The sequence below is a fragment of the Carex rostrata genome, chromosome 6 (assembly GCF_964058835.1).
Source record: "Carex rostrata chromosome 6, lpCarRost1.2, whole genome shotgun sequence".
Taxonomy (NCBI): domain Eukaryota; kingdom Viridiplantae; phylum Streptophyta; class Magnoliopsida; order Poales; family Cyperaceae; genus Carex; species Carex rostrata.
Window position 1 is genome coordinate 4,769,637 of NC_135923.1, and position 21,609 is coordinate 4,791,245.

The 21,609-nt window shown below is 31.5% G+C and overlaps 1 protein-coding gene across 2 annotated transcripts; it reads right to left on the reverse strand.

The window, feature by feature from the left end:
- Positions 1-10,772: 10,772 nt before the first annotated feature.
- LOC144555482 (uncharacterized) lies at positions 10,773-13,705 on the reverse strand. 2 transcript variants are annotated; one of them, XM_078303826.1, is made up of 5 exons: positions 13,537-13,705; positions 13,354-13,428; positions 12,456-12,755; positions 11,691-11,963; positions 10,773-11,596 (listed from the first exon to the last, which is right to left on the reverse strand). In XM_078303826.1, the coding sequence occupies exons 1-5, from the start codon at positions 13,693-13,695 to the stop codon at positions 10,955-10,957; spliced, it is 1,449 nt and encodes a 482-aa protein (XP_078159952.1). In that variant the 5' UTR covers positions 13,696-13,705; the 3' UTR covers positions 10,773-10,954. The 2 variants fall into 2 exon arrangements, with proteins under 2 accessions (XP_078159952.1, XP_078159951.1); XM_078303825.1 differs by having other exon boundaries at positions 13,342-13,428.
- Positions 13,706-21,609: the final 7,904 nt, after the last annotated feature.

Below are 21,609 nucleotides of genomic sequence, written 5' to 3' on the forward strand. Positions count from 1 at the left end.
TTTCGAATTTAAAATCATGATGATGGATTTTAAATTAATTTCAGATGTTGTATTTTAAATTAAGTTCTCTGCAACGGCCATGCAGCCAAAGTGCCAAACTACCAAACGCCAAAAATTGAGATATAAGAAAGATTCAATTTTTGTTTGTCGGTTTGTGATTGCTTATCATTCAAGAGAAGGCAGAATTACTTTTACAGCGCTTGATTAAGACCTCTTGTTGGGAACTTTTTTCATTCGTTTTCATCGAGTTTTAGTAGGTAGTTGATTTTGATGTGATTTAGTAAGGATTTTGACTTGCATAAAATCTCCCGTGAAGGCACAAGTCTCACAACGGTCTCATAAATGCGAACCCATTTGGGTTTCTCTCAATTTTGTACAAAAATTGAGCTTTCATTTTATTTTAAGACAATACTTATTGAATTGCCATTTACCAATAGAAAAGTCGGTATCATGCAAGTCAAAGATTTTCTTGATAATGCTATGACTATGCCAAGAAAAAAAAAGCCAGAGATTTTCTGGATAATGCTTTTAACAGAGTAGTTTTGGCTTTATACTGCGCACAACTTACTTACAAGGCCGTTTTGATTCTATCGTCTGTGCGCTGTATACAGCTAAAACTGCTATGTTAAAATCATTACCCGATTTTCTGGAAGTAGATAACTAAGCAATTTTGGAATTCTCATCCTCTGAGATATCTCATATTTTGCGTGACTTTTTGGAAAATCTCAACCGTTCAAAAAAGTTCTGCACGAATCTCAAAGCTCAAGCAATACTGGGCCCTGCGCTATCCCCGAATAGGCAACGGACACGTAGGTCACGCAAAATGAGATATCTCAGGGGATTTCTGAAGAGTGGGACCCACCTGGGGGTTCTTCTACTTGTTGGCCTACTGTGGAAAAGACAGTGGCGCGAGCAATAGCCGGGCAAAAGCCTGCTCTCTGGTGGGGCCCACAAAAAGGTCATGTTACTGTTACATGTACCGTCATATGGGACCCACTGTGCCAGTTATATCCGCGAGTCGACCCTTTCACCTTGCGAGCAGTCCGGGTTTTCTGCGTCGCTCGCTCTCTTTATAGTCACTGACTGTGACCGGTCGGACCGTCGGAAGTTATCTATTTTTTTTTTGTCGTCATTTAACGCTTGTAAACACGACATGCGGAGGGCGCTATATATACACACACACTGAATAAATGATTGTCTGATTTGTACTTCCCAAGTTCCAACGAATTCGCATCCTCTGAGATATCTCATATTTTGCGTGACTTTTTGGAAAATCTCAACCGTTGCAATTCGTTCTGCGCGAATCTCAAAGATCAAATAATATTGGCCCCCTACGTCACCCCGAATAGGCACCGGACACGTCGGTCACGCTAAATATGAGATATCTCAGAGGATACGTACTCAGTTCCAACGGCTATCCTTTGCATGGCGTGTTCGTTTGTCGCGAATTAGATAGGATGGGATTTGACACGGATGAGAATCTACTTTTGAAAAAAAATAGAAACTCATGAATATGAGTATGTACATAATTAATTATGAGAATGTGTTAAAATGAGTGTTCAGTTGTATTGTGGAATTAGTTATGCAAAATCTTAATTTATTTTAAAAATATGTATTTTTATTTAAAATTTTCACCTATTTAAAATGATAAATTTTTCACTAAACTTTGTTATTTGTCACGAAATTAGTTATTCAAGTTTGATTTGTTCCTTTCTAGTCACTCAACTTTGTCATTTGTCACAATCAAGTCACTTTATACTTTTTCGTCCCAAAATGTAACGGAGTATTCTCATTTCGTTCAAAATATTAACGAAATATACTTGTACAAAATGAGCATATTCCGTCCAAAATACTAACATAAGAGCATATTCTGTTAGCATTTTGAACGGAAAAGTATAGAGTGACTTGATTGGGATAAATGACAAAGTTGAGTGACTAAAAATGAACAAATCAAACTTGAGTGACCAATTCGTGATAAATGACAAAGTTTAGTGACCTCCAGCTTAATTACCCTATTTAAAATTAAAAAAATGTACAGAAAATAGTTACACTAATGTGCGTAAAAAATGTTATAAAAATGTTTAACTGACTATTTTAACAATTTGTTAAGTGTTTAAATAACTATTTTTATAATTCAAAATATTTGTATAGAAAATAATTTGCACCGTGGGAAAATAATTTGCACTATATTTACTTGATAAATGTTTAATGTTTTGTATTAATTTGCAATCTATTTTGATTTATGTTATTAGCTCACACTTTGTAATAATTTATATATTATTTGATGAATTCTACACAATAGACAAATTAAATAACTATTTTTACAATTCAAAATGAATTGTAAATGCAAATGTAAATATTATTTTACATCAATGGTTTCTTTTAAATATAAATGTTATCATAAAATAGGTTCATAATTTGTTGATATTGAAAATTGGATCTATGTTGAAAATGATAGGTGTTGCGAGCTAATGCTATAAATTATAATCTCTCTCTATCGCATCATTATTCTTTTTGTTAACATTGTTATTTTGTTATTATTATGTTATCTACATTACTTTTGTTGTTGTTTATTAGATAATAATAATTTGTCACCACCATAAAATTTATATCGGAAAATATAACTATTTTCTAAATATTTTACTTCCATAAGCATTTTTTTTTTATATAAGAAAAGCTCGTAAGCTTTGCCACCTTATTTCGATAAAACAATAGAAGTACAAAATGACCTTCGTTAAGGATTTTTTATTTTATAAATTAGAATTTTAATTCTTCAGAAAATGATTGTTTTTTCTTTAAAAAATAGATCGAATCGCATGAGTTGAAGGTTTATGAGACCATACAATTTTAGACCTTTTCTGTCATAAAATCTCATGTCGATGTCAAATTCTATCAGTATATCTATAGTGGAACTATACCACCAGTGCGATTGAAAACCCTAGTGACGAGATCCATCCCGAGTCGGACTTAGATTCGAGTTCTGATTCACTTTGAGAAGCGTGCAATTGCTATTTTGATTATTTACCTTTTCTAGAAATATTAATAGTATTTACATTTTCTAGATAAATATTTATGTTTCTTTCTTTCTATGTTTACATTTTCTAAGTAGCAATTTATGTTTGCTTATTTCCATATTGAAAGTTAATATCTCCTTATAGCCTATAAAAGAAGAGCTCATGTAAGAGAAAAACAACCTTGATCAATATAATTTTTTTTTGAGTGAAATTTATCCTTGCTATCTACTTTTTGAAGAAAAAAATTTAATCATTTTTCTGAAAATTAGATTTTCTACTTTTTAAAAAAAATCTTCGCTAAGAAATTGTAACTAAAGGGAAAAAAAGAAAGTGTAAACAAAACTTAAACCTAAACTTGACCACAGATCTTGACAGTTGGGATCTCTAAGTACATGCTCCAGAACGAGATTGTTAAAGGAAATAAAGGGAAGAGGAGTAGAGAAGAAGCAACAAAATTGTACTTGATCGTATCTATTTACATGTTTTAGAACAACAAGATCGAAATTGGATATAGATAATGGTGGATTCAAGAAGAAATTGGGGGTAGGGAAGTATTTATTTTTAGATTTGAATTTTTATTTTTGATTCAGTAACAATTGTTCAGCTAGTGTACTTATTTCTGGTTCAATGTAATGTCTACTTCTGGCCTGAAATAGTATGGTTCTTGAACCGATTTTTTCTGAGTTTTGGTTGATTTTGCGTATTTCGTTTTTTCGGATATGCGATGCTCTATTTTGCAAATAGAATGTTGGAGAAGAAGAGAACAAGAAAAATCTGACAGTTGGACCTGTCATTACAATTATAAGAAAATGGGTTGGCTGAACTTTTTTGAACCTTTTATTATTCAATACATATATTTCGGTTAAAATTTTATCTAAGTTTTAGTTCAATTTGGTAAGAACAATCACACTTTAAACTGTACCAAATGAAATTTTAATTAACTTAGAAAAATTATTTCAATATTGTGTTAATCAATTTTATAATTATAACAAATTTTGTAATAACTAATAAACATAGTTATAAGACTGAGCTACAATTGTGTATCCGATAAGTTAATATATTTGAATTCAATTAGCTATTTAATTCCAATTAGCAGATAGACATTCTGAATCCTATATAGAAAAGATAAACTTTTACGATGATCCCTTCCCTCCCTTGTTCTTCCTCATTTTTTTACACGATGAAATCTGAAGCACAAACATCGTGCATTTAATTAGAAAATCACAAGTCGGTTTTTACGTCTAAAAAGAAAATTAACATCAACTTTTTTTATTTTATTTCAAGAGCATATTTTTTAGCTTCAAACTGACAACTGACAACGAAAGCAATAAAAGTGAATAGTTACTGAATACTGATACAACATAAAGATAGATTTTGTATTACAAATCAGAGAAGCTTCCCTTTTTCTCACTTATCTTTAAAGAGTAAGCCTTCAAGTGATGTCAAACTTTAAGTTAGGTTAAGCCTCTAAACCACCACCGCACCATCCATGTCCATGATTTCGCTTTCTCATTGAATATAAGAGAGGCCAACTATTTGCTCGTGATTTTTTTAACAAAAAAAAGTTGGTATATATATAATATTATCTGCACAAATTAATACTCTAGTCGTAGGTAGGCGTAGATATTTTGAATTTTTTTTAAATAGAACTAATTTTAATTTTAAATATTTTAATAGAACAATCACTATTAATTTTATTTTTACAAAAAATAGCTTCACCGATTCGCATAATGGGTGGAGCTATTTACTATTGATTTATGTAGTCAGATTGTATATATGAGTTATAAAATGGCTCCACCGATCCAATGAATCAGTGGAGCAAACATCTCGATGGAATATTTTTTTTGTAAAATTCAAATTAATGGTGCTTGTTTCGTTAAAAATATTAAATTTTATTTTATTTTAAAAAAAAGTTTATATTTTGTATATATTTTTTCTAAAGTAAAATGGTTTTTATACTACTGTTGATAATTAATTTGTCGCCGATCGAATCTATTTATTAATGATAGTGAAATTATTTTCTACGGTAGACTTCAAATGCCTCTAATTTTTATACATTTATTGGCTCCACTTTTTAATTTTTCAATAACATTTTTTTTATATGTCAAAATAATACCGTTAGATTTTTCTAAATGTGTATAAAAAATTATCACTTTTTGATCTATTTTTATATAAATATCACATTAAAATAAACTAATTAAAATAAACTTGAAATATTATAACTTTTTATGTGTGCATCAAAAAAAAATAATACAGATCATATCTAATAGTATTATTTTGTAATACATTTAAGTTTTAATTTTTAAGTTATTAAAATTTTAAAAATGAAGGACACGATGGAGAATAAAAAATAAAGATATTTGAACCCTCTAAAATTTTAGCATAAAATGCCCACAGACTTGCACTATAGAAAAAAAAAAATACTTAATTTACAATTAATAGCAACATAAAATCAATTAGCTGTAATGTTTTTAATCTGAAAAATTCAAAATATTACTTGTTGTATAAACATGTAACCTCATACTTCAATAGAAAGACATTAATTAGAAGGTAATTTACAAGTTCTGTTTTCTTTGAAAGTGTCCATTACTATTGCTCTACAAAATTATAATTTTTCTACACAATATGCCATCGAGTAATAAAGTTCATCTGGTTGCATATAAATTAAGTGTACACAAATCTTGATGTGAATCGAACAGCTTCGATCGGGCATCAGACCGCCTCTCACTCGATTGACTTAGATCAGTGCCATACTAACTTACCAAGGCAGAGATTTCTTACTCGTATTGCCAGACTAGTCAGCGTCACATGAAAACTACTTGCGGGATTTTAGGAAACAGTACCAGAAAATTTTGGAGTGGTTGCACTCCTTTTCCCAATTTCTCTGATATTATATGCTTCAACAAGTAATATATCAAACCTGAGTTAGACTAATATGACACTAGTGTTATATCAAACTAAATAACACCACATCTTAAACCCTTAGATCTGCTTTAAGATTCGTACTATTCGCTTTTACTGTTCAAGCACTTCATTTTGTACGAATCTTAAAGCAGATCTAAGAGTTTAAGATGTGGTGTTATTTAGTTTGATATAACACTAACGTCATATTAGTCTAACTCATCAAACCTGTACCAACTACCATCATATTAGTGTAAGTTCTTTTGCCCTTCGTTACTTACCATCATATACTGGTACGAGATTGACATGGGTGGGTTGGTTGCCTAACAAATCTCTTGTAGCAATTCAACGCAATATGCACAAGATATTCGTAATAAAGTTTTAATTCAGCTCATAATTTTATTGAACTACTTAGTGGTTGACAAAGCTCTAGTAACCTATTTCAATACCAATTAACAACAACAAAAATAGCTTTGAAGGCCTAGCATCTAACTAATCAACTATACAAATATTCACCAACTTAATTTCACTTGCATGTTATTACATTATAATGTATCATATATGAATATATATAGGGTTGATAAAAAAAATTCATAATTTAGTTGTGTGATTCTAGTTCGACTCGTAATTAGCGAGTTCAAGCTTAATCTAAATCTAGTTCTGCTCATGCTGCTTGACTTGTTTTTCAGCTCGTTGTACAAAAAAAATATAAAGTTATTTTTTATTCTTTTACTGTCACTTTTTTGGTCTTTCATACGAGGATGAATCTTATTACAAGAAAACCGATGAAATTTTTGGCTCGTGAATTATATATGCGTGATTCGCAGTATCAAATCAATGAAAATTTACAATTTATATATGATTCATACGGGGGTGGATTTACGTATATGTCAAGGTGCTAAGTCAACTTATAATTTTAAAATTCTTAATTATGTATATTAAAATTTAATTAAACTTTTGAGTTTTTTGAAGTATATAATAGCCCCCTCATAAAATAACAAATTTTTGTTGGTAGTTTAGAGGTTTGAGTTCTAATTGTTATGTGTAAAGTCATAGGTTCAATTCGCATTAACTACATTATTTTTGTCTTTTTCACATGTTACATTTTATAGATTAGTCCCTCATATTCAAAATTTCTAGCTCGGCCTCTAAATTCACAGTACGAAGGAGTTGTTAACCAACTAGCTCGACTCGTATACAGTCCAATAATATGATAAAGCATATGCCGCATGATTTTTTTTTTTTTTAAGAAGCATGCCGCATGAAAATTATAAACAACAAATTAGAAAAAAAAGGAATATGCTGGATAAAGTCCCGTAGTCTTTCATTTCGGCTAGGTGGCTAGGGTTCTAAACAACACAAACAAAGAGAAATATTTAAGAAGGAATAAAAAGGGAAAAAAGAAAAAGAAAAGAAAAGAAAAAGGCAATTAGTGGATGCACTTGAGAAGCATTGATCAGTGCTAAGCAGCAAATGGCACTTATTATTGGGCCCATTTCAATTGAGCGGCTCATGTTGTAATGTAGAAAAAAAATTGCATGAATAAAGATAATATATTTTAATTAGGAAGTAATTTTCCTTCAAGTATAAATTACTAAATAAAACTAAAATTACCTAAACTAAGATGATATGGAATTTATTGAATAATAAAATTGAAGAAACTAAATTGCTAAGCAATATTTAAAATAAAGATGCTCTCATAGTCTCATACACTGTAAAAGTTTGTTACACGATCTTGTCAGTAAAATATTTTATCCTCATCCCCCGCTTAAAAATACAAGAGCATCTACATTTTTGAAAGTCAACTTAGTTTGTAAATAATTGTTAATCACATTTTAGAAATTAAAGTCTTTACCGTTTTTAACTTTTACATTTTTAAAATTAATTGTAGAGTTTCTATTAAGCCACATCCGTAAGAAATTAAAAAAGAGAAACAATTTCAGCAAATTATTTAACCAACATATAGTTTATAAACAGTTTCTTAATAAGAAACTTTCCTACATAGTTTCTAAATAATAAACTCTCTCACATATCTGAAACTGTATTAGAAACTGCCACATCAGATTAAAAACTCTAATAGTTTCAGAGATATAGATGTTCTAAAGTTCATATAATATGTCTATTTAAAAATAAATTCCAAAATTTTGTTAGGATTTCTGGATGACATGTGTGGCTATAATGGTCCGTATACGACCAGACCAACGGGGCCACAACGATAAAAAAAATATAATCATGCATTTACACATAACCGTGCATATAATTTTCAAATTATTATTATTATTTTTTTAAAACTTGGTAGTGATGAAATTATTTTTTAAGAGAGATGCTCTTACTTCTTCGAAGTATTTTATCGGATCCGCTCACCAATTATGTTGCGTTAATATATATTTAATTTCTTAGTTATTAAATTAAGTATAAATCATATACAAACTTCGTATGTGTAGTTTTTACATAGCCTATATCAAGTCAAAAAAAGAGAGGAGGGTTTGTGATAGACTTGGCGAGCCAACGGTAAAAAAACATCTTTATGGAAATAAAATCCTCACGAATTGGAGCAGGAGTAGTACTAGAATGGGTGACCTTCTGAAAAGAAGGGGCGGAACTAGGAAATTGAGGTAGAGGGGGCTGGATGAATAAGCGTCATGTAATTTTATTTTATGAAGGGGGCTAATAGTGATATTTTTTGTAAAATTAAAAAATTTCAAGGTAAAAAATGCAAAATTTTCAAAGGATATGGGAGATTAGCCTCCTTTTCTTACCATGTAGTTCCACACTTCCGCCACTGTTGAAAAGTCTATGTGTTGCTGATTTCAGTTGGGTTTCATTTTTAGCATCCCTCAACTTGTTTGAGAATAAAGGCTTTGAAGAAGAAGAAGAAGAAGAAGATAAATCATATTTAAATTTTAAATAATTCAAATTATATATAATTCATATTTACGAAGAATAGTCAGGGAGAAGTGTCTTGTTCCAAATAATGCTGATGGAGTTGGCAGCTCTCTTCGTTCAAAACCAGGGATATACAGAAAATAGTTTGTCAATTAATCACATTTTTTTTGTTTTAGTATTTATCATTTATTTCACTCAAGGCATTGTACATTTGTGCTGTCTGTCTTCTTTTCAGAGGCACATGATGCGATTGAGAACCATCAAAAAGCCACCGTGCTTCTTTATTTCTTCCGGTTCCTTATGAATAGGTTTTGCACTTTTGCTCAAAGCATTTGATTCCTTGAGACAAAAATTATGTTGCATTCTATGTAGCGAGTCATTATTTCTGAGAAAACATTTTTTTCTTTTCACTTTTTGCTGGTGCTCATCTCTTAGGAGTTGTTCAACTTGATGGAATAGAAGAATTTTAGTAGAATTGTATTTGAAATCTTGAGTGAGCGCTAACGGTATTATGAATGAAATAATAAATTTATGATGATTATTTTATCTTAGCACCATTATAATTACGATCGTTGTAAATTAGGACTTTGATCACTAGCATTCCTGTCATCAATTCACCAATTCTCTTAATCATTCAAATTGAACATACATCGTACATAGTCTTACGACTTTGTGGAAACCTGTATTTTTGGCAAACAGCCACCCGAACATGATCATCACAACCTCCTTTACTTCATGAGACATCTTTCTCTGTAATAATTTACACGAGTTCACTTTCAAAAGATGTAGAATTAGAACATTGATATGATTTTATTATCTTAATAATCTTTGAAGTGATGTTTTTTTTTTACTTTATCAAAAAAAAAAATTATTATCACGATATACTATTTTTTCAAGAAGTTGACAATGTCCAGTTTCGCAGATTCTATTTTTGAGATAAAATTGTTATCCACCTCACATACGTACTCGTAAAATATAAAAAACAACTAATAAGTAATAACTCTATCTTTCATACAACTAATAATCTCTTTTTTTGTATAAATTTTCATGTAAGACATCTCTATTATATTGTTAAAATACTTTAATATAATACATAATTTATTAGATGACTAATGACTAAAATTCTTTATATACTATGAATATTTATATGTACAGTTTGGAACAGAGTCACAGACATACAATCTCTTGGCTCCTCAATCCTCACTACAGGAAATAATTCACATACAATCTGTTGGCCAGATAGGCTGTTCCATTACACACTCAATTAAAAAGATAGAGGCAGCTTGACACGTGAACATCCAAATGCAAAGCTCTCCAATTTAGACAGCTCAACTTACTTCAAAAGGGTCGTCTAGAGAAGGAGATGAGGTGCCAAAATTCAAAAGGGAAAAAAAAATGAGCGGTGCGTTGTCACTGAGACATGGCACTTTTCATTTTCTTATTTTAGTATCTACTGTGTTTAATTATTTCTTAATAATCATTTTTTGCAATCAAAGTGGAGTATTACACCTGTTTTATTGAAACAAGATATTTTTTTGTGATACCAAACAGTCAGTACAATTTTTTTTTTAATCGTTGTTTGGAGAAAACATAAACTAAAGAGCGGATCAATGGCGTTGTAGATTCATGGACCAACTTTAGCAGGAAATAATAGAATTTGTTGTGGATTTTGTATTATTATAGGAATGCGTTCAATTTTTAGCCCCCTTTTTTGCATTTTTTTAAAATCATGCATAAAAGGGAGTGCATTCATTTTTTAGCCCCCTTTGCATTATACTCTCACGGTATGATTGCTCCACTAAGAATCCATATTTTTTTAATTAAGCATATGTTTCAAAATTCTAATATATTACTTGATTTGAATTCACAATCGCCAGAGAGAACATTAAAAAGGCATTGCTTTACTAAAAAGAAAAAAAATTCCAAGCCTACCCATAGAAAGATTGCAAAGCCCATGCTCATACAAGCTCAAGTTTATTTTCTGTACTGCACATTAATCTCGTTATCTTGGATCCTAGCTAATTAGATGAGGAAGAAGAGAGAATTATTTTCTCTTTACTGTCACTATATATATGAAATTCCCTCTATAAATAAAAAAAAGAGAGGCTTGGTTTACTATTTTCACCTTCACTTTTGACTCTATATACAACTAGCTAATGCATGTCTAAAAGCAAGGGTAATCTAATGGCTTCACGTGTTTTTGGATGTTTCAAATGTGTGGACCAATTAACTTTTATTTGAATCTCACCATACTGACTGCTTAGTTTCCCCACATCAGAATCGCCGTAATACTCTGGCGAGAAAAGCAATGCACCACGTACAAAGGGTTCGTTGGTGTCAGAATTCCAAAGATCAACCTTAACAACGATGGACGAGCCATCACGGCAACAAAACAAAGATCTAGACAAGGAGATGGACTCCAGAGACTTGACAGTGGAGCAATCATCGATTTTCTTGCTGAAGATGAAGTCTCTTAGGTATGGCATATCGTTGATGTAAGCGATAATATCACCATGAATTCTGAATCCTGCTACTGTTTCATCTTCAGTAGTCTTGATTAGCTTCACATCAAGCTCAGCAAGCCAAGCACTTTCCATCACAGACAAGGTCACGTGCACGGAACAATTCCTTTCTTTATACTCGTAACACAACCACTTGTTCACGGGATGGTGAATAGGATTAAATGTCACAACACCTCTACATAGTAAGTCGTCATCTATGTTGAGGTCGAGAAAGGTCATGATTCGTTCATAAGCCAAAGGGGCTCTATCAGGACTGTTTAACGGCAAAGAACCCTAGAAGAATGAAAAGAAATAAATGTTGAGAGAGAGTGGGAGAAGGGGGTGGCGGTGGGGTTATGTGATAGGATATTAATAGTGTACCGTTTACCTTTTTGTGAATCATCAGTGCACTTTCTTTGTCCCGATTGAAGAGGTATATAAGGTACGTAGTGCAGTCCATGATGATTGTACCATGGATATTGCCAGACGCCTTCCCACATAGGTCCACTTTCACATCATAAACCTCTATCAAAACATCTGAATCCCAGAGACTCTCCCTCCCTTCGCCATTTGTCTTCACATGAATTGGTTTCCAAATGCCATCTTCTATAGGCATTGGAGGTCTCCATGACGGCTGTGTATCTACTCCCCCAGAATAATCCTACAGATATAATGAAGAAGAGAACCAACACTGTTAAAACTGCATTATGAAAGGATTGAAAGGTCACAAAATAAACGCATTAATGCAAACCGTTAAACAAATTTGTCAACCTAAAGGGCAGTATGTACTGCCAAAAAGGCCTTTGTCTACTAGCATGCTTGCCTATGCAAAGTAAACGAGACCCTTTTTGCATTGAACGAGAACATGGTTCCTAAACAGGCAAGCAGCTTAAAAACCTACTAGGGATAGTGGTACTAAATAGATGTTTTTTGTGTTAAACCCATTATTTAGGTTGCTTTGTGAAACAGATTCTAGTGTATAAAGATCAAATTCAGTTCTCATTTCATTACTAGACACAGGTCATATAATTAATTCCAAATCAGAAGCTATCTAGACCAATAATGTAAAGGACAACAGTAATCAGGAATTTTACAGAGATGTCATTTCAGTTCTGAATATCCTAAATTCCAATAGAGTAATCTAATTATTTACCTCAAAGCTATCCTCCCCTGCTATCGTCATAACAACCCTCTTGGCATAGTAGTTCTTATCCATTTTGTCCTGCTTACTGCTGGATCTCTGGCTGTCTTTCTCTAGGTACTTGTTATTAGCAGGTACAGAGACCCGAATGCTTTGCCTCCTTCGAGATTGCAGATAAAATTTCCAAAAAACCCTCCTAAAAAGATAAAGACGTAGACCTACATGGAATGCCTTTCGGGAACTCCTCTCCTGATGTTTTTTCTTCATTTCTTTACTCTTACTCAAGTGTGTATCCTGTCTCTCCTCCAGTGACTTGTTTTTATCAGCAACGGCAAAAAAATAAAAAATAAACACATTGATGCAAACTCTTAAACAAACTTGTCAATCTAAAGGGCAGTATGACAAACAGGCTCTTGTGTTTTTACTAGCATGCCAGCCTATGCGAAGTATATGAGACCCTTTGGTTCCTAAATTGGCAAGCAGCTTAAATACTACTAGGGGTGGTGGTACTAAATAAAATGTTTCTGTTCTTTAGGTTGCTTTGTGAAACAGATACTGTGCAATGACGCAACTGCTATAGCTGGTTTGAAAACACCAAATATGAACCTATTTTGAGGGGGGCAAGTTGAAATTGAGGTCTTGTACTCAGTTGTGTTACAGAAACTAAAGTCTGGTTCTGGTATATATATTATATATAAAAGATTAATTTCGATTCTCATTTGATTACTAGACACAGGCCATTTAAATAACTAATCCCTATCTGCTATCTAGGGAAACAATATAAAGGACATCAATAATCTGGAATTTTTCAGAGAAATCATTTCAGTTCTGAATATCCCAGATTCCAATCATTTCAGTTCAGAATTTCTAAGAGTTAGTATTGAAACAAATGTAATACCTCGGTGTATACCAGTTCATGTCCACTGTTTCCCTTTTTTTCAGATTTCAGTTTCTGGCTTGACTTGACTTGGACCCCTTTCGATTCCTATAAATCAAATAGGAAACAATAAAAGACAAATGTTTTTGGTCTTCTTCGTATAAGTAAATTATTAAGATTTCTAAAGTTGGTGAAATTCAGAAAATGTGACTTTGCCTTCTTATTCTGCTTGTCTTCTTCTTTATAACATTGCTCGGAGGGTTTCTCGGGAGCGTTGAGAGTTTTTGTCGGCGGATACGGATGGGACTCGGACTCGGACACGGAAGAAGAGTCGTCGTTAGATGTGGGTGAGATTTTCTTCTTCTCCGCCGCCATTAACAGAAGCAACGCTCTCAAATTTGAGAAACGACAGAGAAATAGATAAATAAATTGGTTTGGAAAGAGGAATTCGTATCCTCTGCATTATCGCACCGTTTGAGTTAAGATATGGACCGTTCGATTTTAATACTAAAGGCCCGTTTCGTGGGCCGGATTGGTCCGAAATTAGATCACACGGCTAAATAATTACCTCAAACAGTGCGTTATTGTAGAGATTACGGATTCTGGAAGGGCGGGGGACTTCTTTTGCTTAATGACTAATTTAACCTTGTAAATTATTTACAATATTTTTTATATCCTCAATAACAAAGTAAGATGTAAAAATTGAGCAAACCGCATAAAATTAATATAACGATATATGAAATAATTTTCTATAAGTAATAAATTTATACTAATATATAAAAATATAAAATTATAGCCAAATAAATTTTAATAATCTGTAAATTAAAAAAATTAAAAAAAATTCAACAATTATAAGTCCATAATTTTATCATTTAAAACAAATCTGCTGATTTAGCAATATAAAAGGAAGTACAAACTTAACTTAATACCAAAAATAAAGCAGAAATTTAATAAAAAAAAAACTATAAAAAATAGAAAACACTAAAATGTAAATACATCAAATTATCAAAATCAATAGTCACCTAATAATAGAGCGAAACATACAAAACAAAACAGTTAGAAAACACCAAAAAAAGGAAACTAAGCTGAGACATCCATCTGCTCATGTTTGATCCCTTGAAAGTGTATTTTTAGAAGAATATAGAATAGTATATTTTTACAAGATAAAAATTAGGAGTAAGCCAGTAAGGAAAAATTATAAATTTTCGAAGCTTATGTATAATTTCATAATTTTTTTTAGAAAACAAATATTAATAGAAGTATATTTTTCAATTTTTTTTAAATCAGAGGTGAATAAGTGCCTACGTCTTGATTTCACTTGGTTCTGTTTCCGAATGTTAATATGCTATTATACTTTCGTGTAACATGAAGCATGTCGCATGAAAATTATAAACAATGTCAAATTATTTGGTAGCCTTCCAAAATAGAAGCGGAACCAGAATTTAAGCATAGTGGGGGCTAAATAATATTTTAATTTTTTTTTTTTATTGAATCAAACATTATTTTCTCTTTTTAGTACAAGTCATACTTTTATTTTAGCGTATAAGCTCCTAAAATTTTATATTTATTAAAATTACATTACATGATGAAAATTAAAGTGCTTTGAAAGCATCCTATGAGCTACCCTAAATCTTTATGCATAGATTTGCAGCAAGCAGCCTACCGTTTACCATAAAAAATTAAAAACAAACAAAAAGCCTCAGAATTCTTTTCCTCTTTTTCATTAAAACAAAAGTACGAGTTATACTATATGACCATTCCAAATTGGAGAAGATTATTTTCCTTTTTTTACTGCACACACACGTAAATCAATGCGTTCAAACATAAATAACAAGCCCAATTTCAAATTGAAAAATATTATTTTTCTTTTTTCACTGTGCACACAAGGTAATAACAAGCCCAGTCCATAATTTTGGATTCTAAAACTTACGTTCAAGCCCCTTTAACTTTGTTATATTAGAAGGGCTAATACATATAAAAGAAACAATTAAGATTTCAATATACTTGATAATAAAATTTTAAAAATTAGAAGTGGCTTAGTACCCTCTAGCATCCACTATGATCCACCCCTGTGCCAAAAAATTTATTTATAGCAAAAAAAATAAAATAAAATAAACCAAAACACCTCTATTTTTAGAGAATTCGATATATACTCATGCCGCACTACTGGCAAAAAAGCTCGTAGCTCATGGCTTGATTGTGACTTGCATCTGATTCACTCGCTAACAACTCGCTCGTTTATTGAACCGAGTTGTTAACGAGCCAGCTCGCCACTAGCTGGGTCAAGAATTAACGAGTTCAAGCTGGGGCCTAGCTTGCTTGCTAGCTCACGAGCTAGCTCTACTAGGCATCAATTTGTGAATTTGTATGAATTTGTGTGCATTTTATACTGTCTAACTCGATTTAGTTTGATCCAAAAAGTTTGTATAATTTTTTTTTCTTAAAACAAGATTCAGTCAGACCCATCGAGCCAACTCGAGCTAGTTCAAGCTTAGATTTTAGCTCGAATGCCGTATATCCAGCTCGCTTAACTGTAGCTCGATTCAGAATTAACAAACCGAGCTAGGACCTAGTTCGGACCAAGCCAGCTCGTTACCACCCTACGCTCTAGTATTCTGTTGTTCCAAATACTGAGTCACATACAAACGTTGCGACCCCAGTCTAAAGTCTGCCAAGGCGTTCTGCGGCCCCTATTTTGCTTATATAACCCCATTGAAATTTTGTAAGAACCCACAGTTAATGATTTGAATTTTTCTTTTCAACGCAAAGATTAGCAACAATCCAAAATTTCAAAAGAAAGACATTTGTACGCTAATTGATATTTTATGTGTGCAACCCAAAAATGTAGTCCAAAAATAAAAAATAAACAAAATAATCCGGGACATAGTTCGAAACTTCAAATTAGCGACCTATCGCTTCTCAACAAAACATAATGCAACTATGCAAGTACGCAAAGTAAAATAAAAACAAAAAATACCCTAATTTCAGCGACTCATAAAGGTGATGTTAAAATAAAATAAAATGCGACAGAAAGAAGCTCTCCGCTTATTTGAACTTTCTCAAAAAATAGTGAAAACAAACCACAGTGTTTATCTCTTAATTTACAAATTGGTGAAATTCAGATTGATATTGTCGGTGGCTACTGATATTGTTGAAAGGGTATTTTCGACAATTAATTTAATTAAAATCCACTTAAGAAGTACCACGAGAGATCAATAAATAAATATTTGTTTGGTTAGTTTCAACGAGAGTGATTTGTTTAATAGTGTAGATGATTAAATAATTATGCAAAGATTTAAAACTATAAATATACGTAAAGAAATGTTCGCTTCATTGATTTAATTATCTAGATACTAGTCTTCTTTTTCTGTTGTTTTTTACTGTGGAAGGATAATTTTTTTTGTTTCTTATTATATAAATAATATTATTTTGTTGTTTTTCTATCGCGTTTTATCTAATGTTTAATTATCTAATGAGTTTGAATCTAATTAATTAGCTATTTAATTTTGATTTGATAATTTCTTATGCTATTTGGATGAAAATCGTGTTGACTAGTTGGCTAGAGTAATATTTAAGATAATTTTTTTTATCTTAGCACCGATGAAAATCCTGATGAAATTTCTGCAGATAATTTATTATCTAAACAACACAAACAAAGAGTGATATTTAACATGGAAAAAGAAAAGAAAAAAGAAAATGCAATTAGCGGATGCAAATGAGAAGCATTGTTCAGTGCTGAGCGGCTCATGCTTTAACGTGGGCTGCATCGTCAAATTATAAATCCAATACTTAAAAAAAAATTAATGTGACGATATGCTAGAGTATATTTTAATTTTTGCATTGGTGTTTTGGTAAGGTAAGAAGTTACGCTAATATTTTTCATTTAGACAAATGACTACAAAGAATAATCTTCCTTAATTTATCTGAATAAAATATATATGCAAGCCATATGATTTAGGTAATTGACATAATTAAATTGTATGAAAAAAGCACTGCGGTCTTAGTGAAGTGATACAAATTCTCCTCTCTTCAAAGAGATGTAAGTTCAATTCTTAACTGGGACTTTTAATAAAAAAAAATTGCATGAATAGAGATAAAATAAATTTAATTATGAAGCAATTTTGCTTGAAGTGTAAATTACTAAATAAAGTTAAAAATACATTAATTGCGATGATATGAAATTAATTGAATAATAAAATTGCAGAAATTAAATTGATAATGTGTTAAAAGACCATTTTTCTTTTCTTTTTTTTGCAATTTTTAAATAAAGATGCTCTCATGCATTGTAAGTGTTTGTCACACGATCTTGTCAGTAAAAAAAGTTTACCGTCACCCACCGATTAAAATAGATATAATTTTTCACCAAGGCATTCTGAGACTTAACTGCTACAGTGGATGAGCTGATGGAGCAAGTGACAGTTCAATATCGATATTAATTCACAGATGAAAACGTATTGAGATGCACTCTGAAAAAGACACCGGGACTGATTTGCATTTGCATTTGCTCAGTTCTGTCATCTGGAAACCATTGTTTTTGTCTTGTATTTTCCTTTTCTTCTCTACTTTCATAGTTTTTAGCACTTTTAGTTTAAGCTCATTACCACCAGCTGTCTTTGTATTTTATTTCACTTTGTTAGTGGTAGGGCTGTAAATGAGTCGAGTTTAAGTGAGTTTCTTCCAACTCGTGTTCAGCTCATTTAATAAATGAACGAGTCAACTCGAGTTGGGATATCAATAACAAGTTGTAAAGCCAACTGAAGTTCAGCTTTTTATCAATTCGAGTTGGGATGTCAATAATAGCCCACTGGTTGCCTGCCAGCCATCTGGTCCATGGTCATTACAGCACGCTTGTGTTTCCTCCTCCCCATTTTTATTCATCCGCTTGCAGGGAGTATTCTATTCTCAACATATGCAGGCCACGCATACTGGTTGGGATAAAAATGAAAAAGATCCACCCCAAGTACTCACAAGGTAAAATACTTGTAGTCGCCCAAAAATACTTGTAGTCGCTAAAAAAATCGTCCGAAATCGCCGTTCTCTTCTTTTTCTCTTTCTCTTTCTCTTTCTCTCTGCCTTTGCTATGATGTTGGAATGAGTTTGGAGTGGGTAGGAGAGAAAAAAACTAATATATACTTCTTCCATAGTTGACTGCCTCTGACTGGAGCGGTCAGGTTCTCAGTGTGGACCACCCCTATAGGGGGGCATAGGGGCGGTTGGGGCATTTTAAAAAAAAAATGTGAGGGCATATTCTTTAAAAAAATAAAAAATTAGTGTATTAATAAAAATTTTGGTATATGGGAACATCCAAATGCAAAGTTTTTCCGATTCAGACAGCTCAACTTGCTTCAAAAGGGTTCCAGAAAATGAGATCATGAGGTGCCAAAATTAAAAAAGAAAAAGGGAAAAATGAAAAAAATGAAGAAGAAGAAGAATGGGCGGTGCGTTGTCACCGAGACATGGCACTTTCCATTTTTTTTTTTTTTAGCATCCAATGTGTTTAATTATTTCTTAATCAACTTTTTTTGCAATCAAAGTGGTATTGGTATTCCACCTGTTTTATCGAAACAAGCTATGTTTTTGCGATACCAAACAGCTAGTACATTTTTTTTTATCATCATTGTTTGGGTACATAAACAAAAGAACGGATCAATGGGGTTGTAGATTCATGATTCATGATGCAACTTTAGCAGGAAATAATATAATTTGTTGTGGATTTTGTCTTTTAAAAGTGAGCCCATTCAATTTTAAGCCACTTTTGTATTAATTATCTCACCGTATGATGCTCCATTAAGCATGTGTTTCAAAATTCTAATGTATTACTTGATTTTGCTCATAACCATTGGTATATATGCCCTTTAGAAATATTCTAAATGCCCAGCGATGCCAAGTGTTGCAACTTTAGCAAACCGTCCATGATTCTTTTAGGAAGCTAAAATTAGACTTTTTTTTAATCTTACGTGGAGTGAGTTTATGGTACAATCACTGATAGGTCAATATGAGTTAGGCTGGGGTGCTATGGATAGCATAGAGGCCTCTATGCTACGGCTCAATATTCGAGTTTTCAAAATCCAAACGGTCGATCCGAACCGTTCATCTTATTCTCCATATTAATATCTGCTTGGAGACCAAATTTTACATTTTTATGAATTTTTTTACTATTTATTAAGTATTTTACAAAATTGTTGATCCAACGGTGGCTGCACAAAACAGTAAAACCGTTGGATTAGCGATTTTCAAAGTGGCTTAATAAATAGTAAAAAAATTCAGAAAATTATAAAATTTGGTATCCAAGCAGATATTAATATGGAGAATAAGATGAACGGTTCGGATCGACCGTTTGGATTTTGAAAACTCGAATATTGAGCCGTAGCACGGGAGGCCACTATGCTATCCATAGCACCCCAGCCTAACTCGGTCAATATTATAGTTTTAAATTTTAATTTTTAAATTTAAATGGTGAATCCGAGTCGCTCAATTTAATTTACATGTCAAACATTTTGTAGGAAGCACAATTTTATTTTTGATGAGAAATGTAGGAGTCAAGTTCTCAGATTCTATATATCAGACATGAGAAGCACAATTTTATATTATTTAAGATTCTTTTATTATTTTTTTAGAGAAAATATGAAAGTCTAGTCTCCATATTCTTTAAATATTTAAAATAATGATTTAAAAAGTTCTAAACCATAGAATGATTTTCTCTCTTTTAGACAAAATAATAAAAACTAAAAAAAATTGACTCTATAAATTTTTTATATGTGGAACAATAGACTTTTTGAATTTTAAAAATTTGAGTTTTAAAGTTATTGAATTGGCATAATATCACGGTCTTACTCGTTTATACGATTAACTGTCATAAGCGTACCAGACTTTGATCTAATGACAAAGGTACATGGCTCCTATGTGAAAGGTTATAGGTTCGAAATCCATGAAATGAAGAAATCATCTGTAATATACCTCCAACCCATGATTTAAGAAAGAAAACTATCATAAACATAACATAAATTATGATGGGTCTCGTTTCTTTACAGAAAGACACATGTTCAAATTTTACAGGTGATATTTTAAATTAACACATAAAGATAACAATAATAGTGTATAAATGATCATATGATTCATATCTCACTTTGAACAATCATTGAATTTTATAAAATATTAGATATTATTTTGAGACAGAGACCTGATAACACCAACCATAAAAAAGGTTGCCTAAATTTTACTAAGAGTAACCACAAAAGGTGTAATTAACTTAATTAAGAAAAGTAGCTTCTTTACCTTATAGAAAAAAAAGGAAAAAGTGCAAATTGTCTGACTGAAATCTAAAGTTCAAACCCAGCTGAAAATTTTTATATAGATATTTAAAAGTATTAAGTATTTAATTCCATCTTCATCTCAGAGAAAGAAAAAAAGATTCAAAGGTAACTGTCATGAGCAATGTTGTAAAAAACATTTGTTTAGACTGATTAATTGTCCAATTAGTCGTTAACAGTGATCAAACCGTCATGAATTTTTTCGTCTAATCAGATAATTATTTCCAAATATGATAGTTTATTTCTGATTAATTATTTGACGGTACCTTGTCCGTCCGATGACCGCATATCGTTATTTACAACACTGGTCATCAGAAAGACCATTTTATTCATGTGATCTTACAAAATGGGTTTTGATAAAATAGGCCTGATAATATGTTAACTGTTTACTCTTCTATGAAGCTCAAGCCCATATTTTTAAGGCCCATATCAAACTAAGTTCGTCTCTCTTCCAAAATCACACAAAAGATAAAAATAAATCAATTTCTCTTTAACAATTTTTTATTTGAAAAAAATATATATGAGTGGATAATGTTCAACTGCAATCATATTATTTCTAAATTGGCGATTTTTTATTTTTTGCAAGGCCATTAATGCCTCCTTTCTTTCGTTTTTTTTTCCTTAATTAAATTAAAGAATTCAAGTAATTATAAAATGCCGACATTTTTAAAAATACCCAATTAACTAAATCTTTTAATAATAATAACTAGGTTTGAGACAAATTAATAAAAATGCCCAAACCGTGGAAATTATTTTTTTTGCAAAATAGAATTTTTTGATTTTTTGTATTAAAATATTAGAAATGTTAAATATATTTCTTTGAAAATAGATGGAATGCAATATAATTTGATTTATTAGAAAGACTGTAACAAATAACCCGATCAACATTTTGCAGGCCGGATTTTTTGCAGTTGTAAGAAAAATTAATATATTTCTTTATGTGTTATTGGAAAATAATAAAAATGTTTGGATTCTGAGT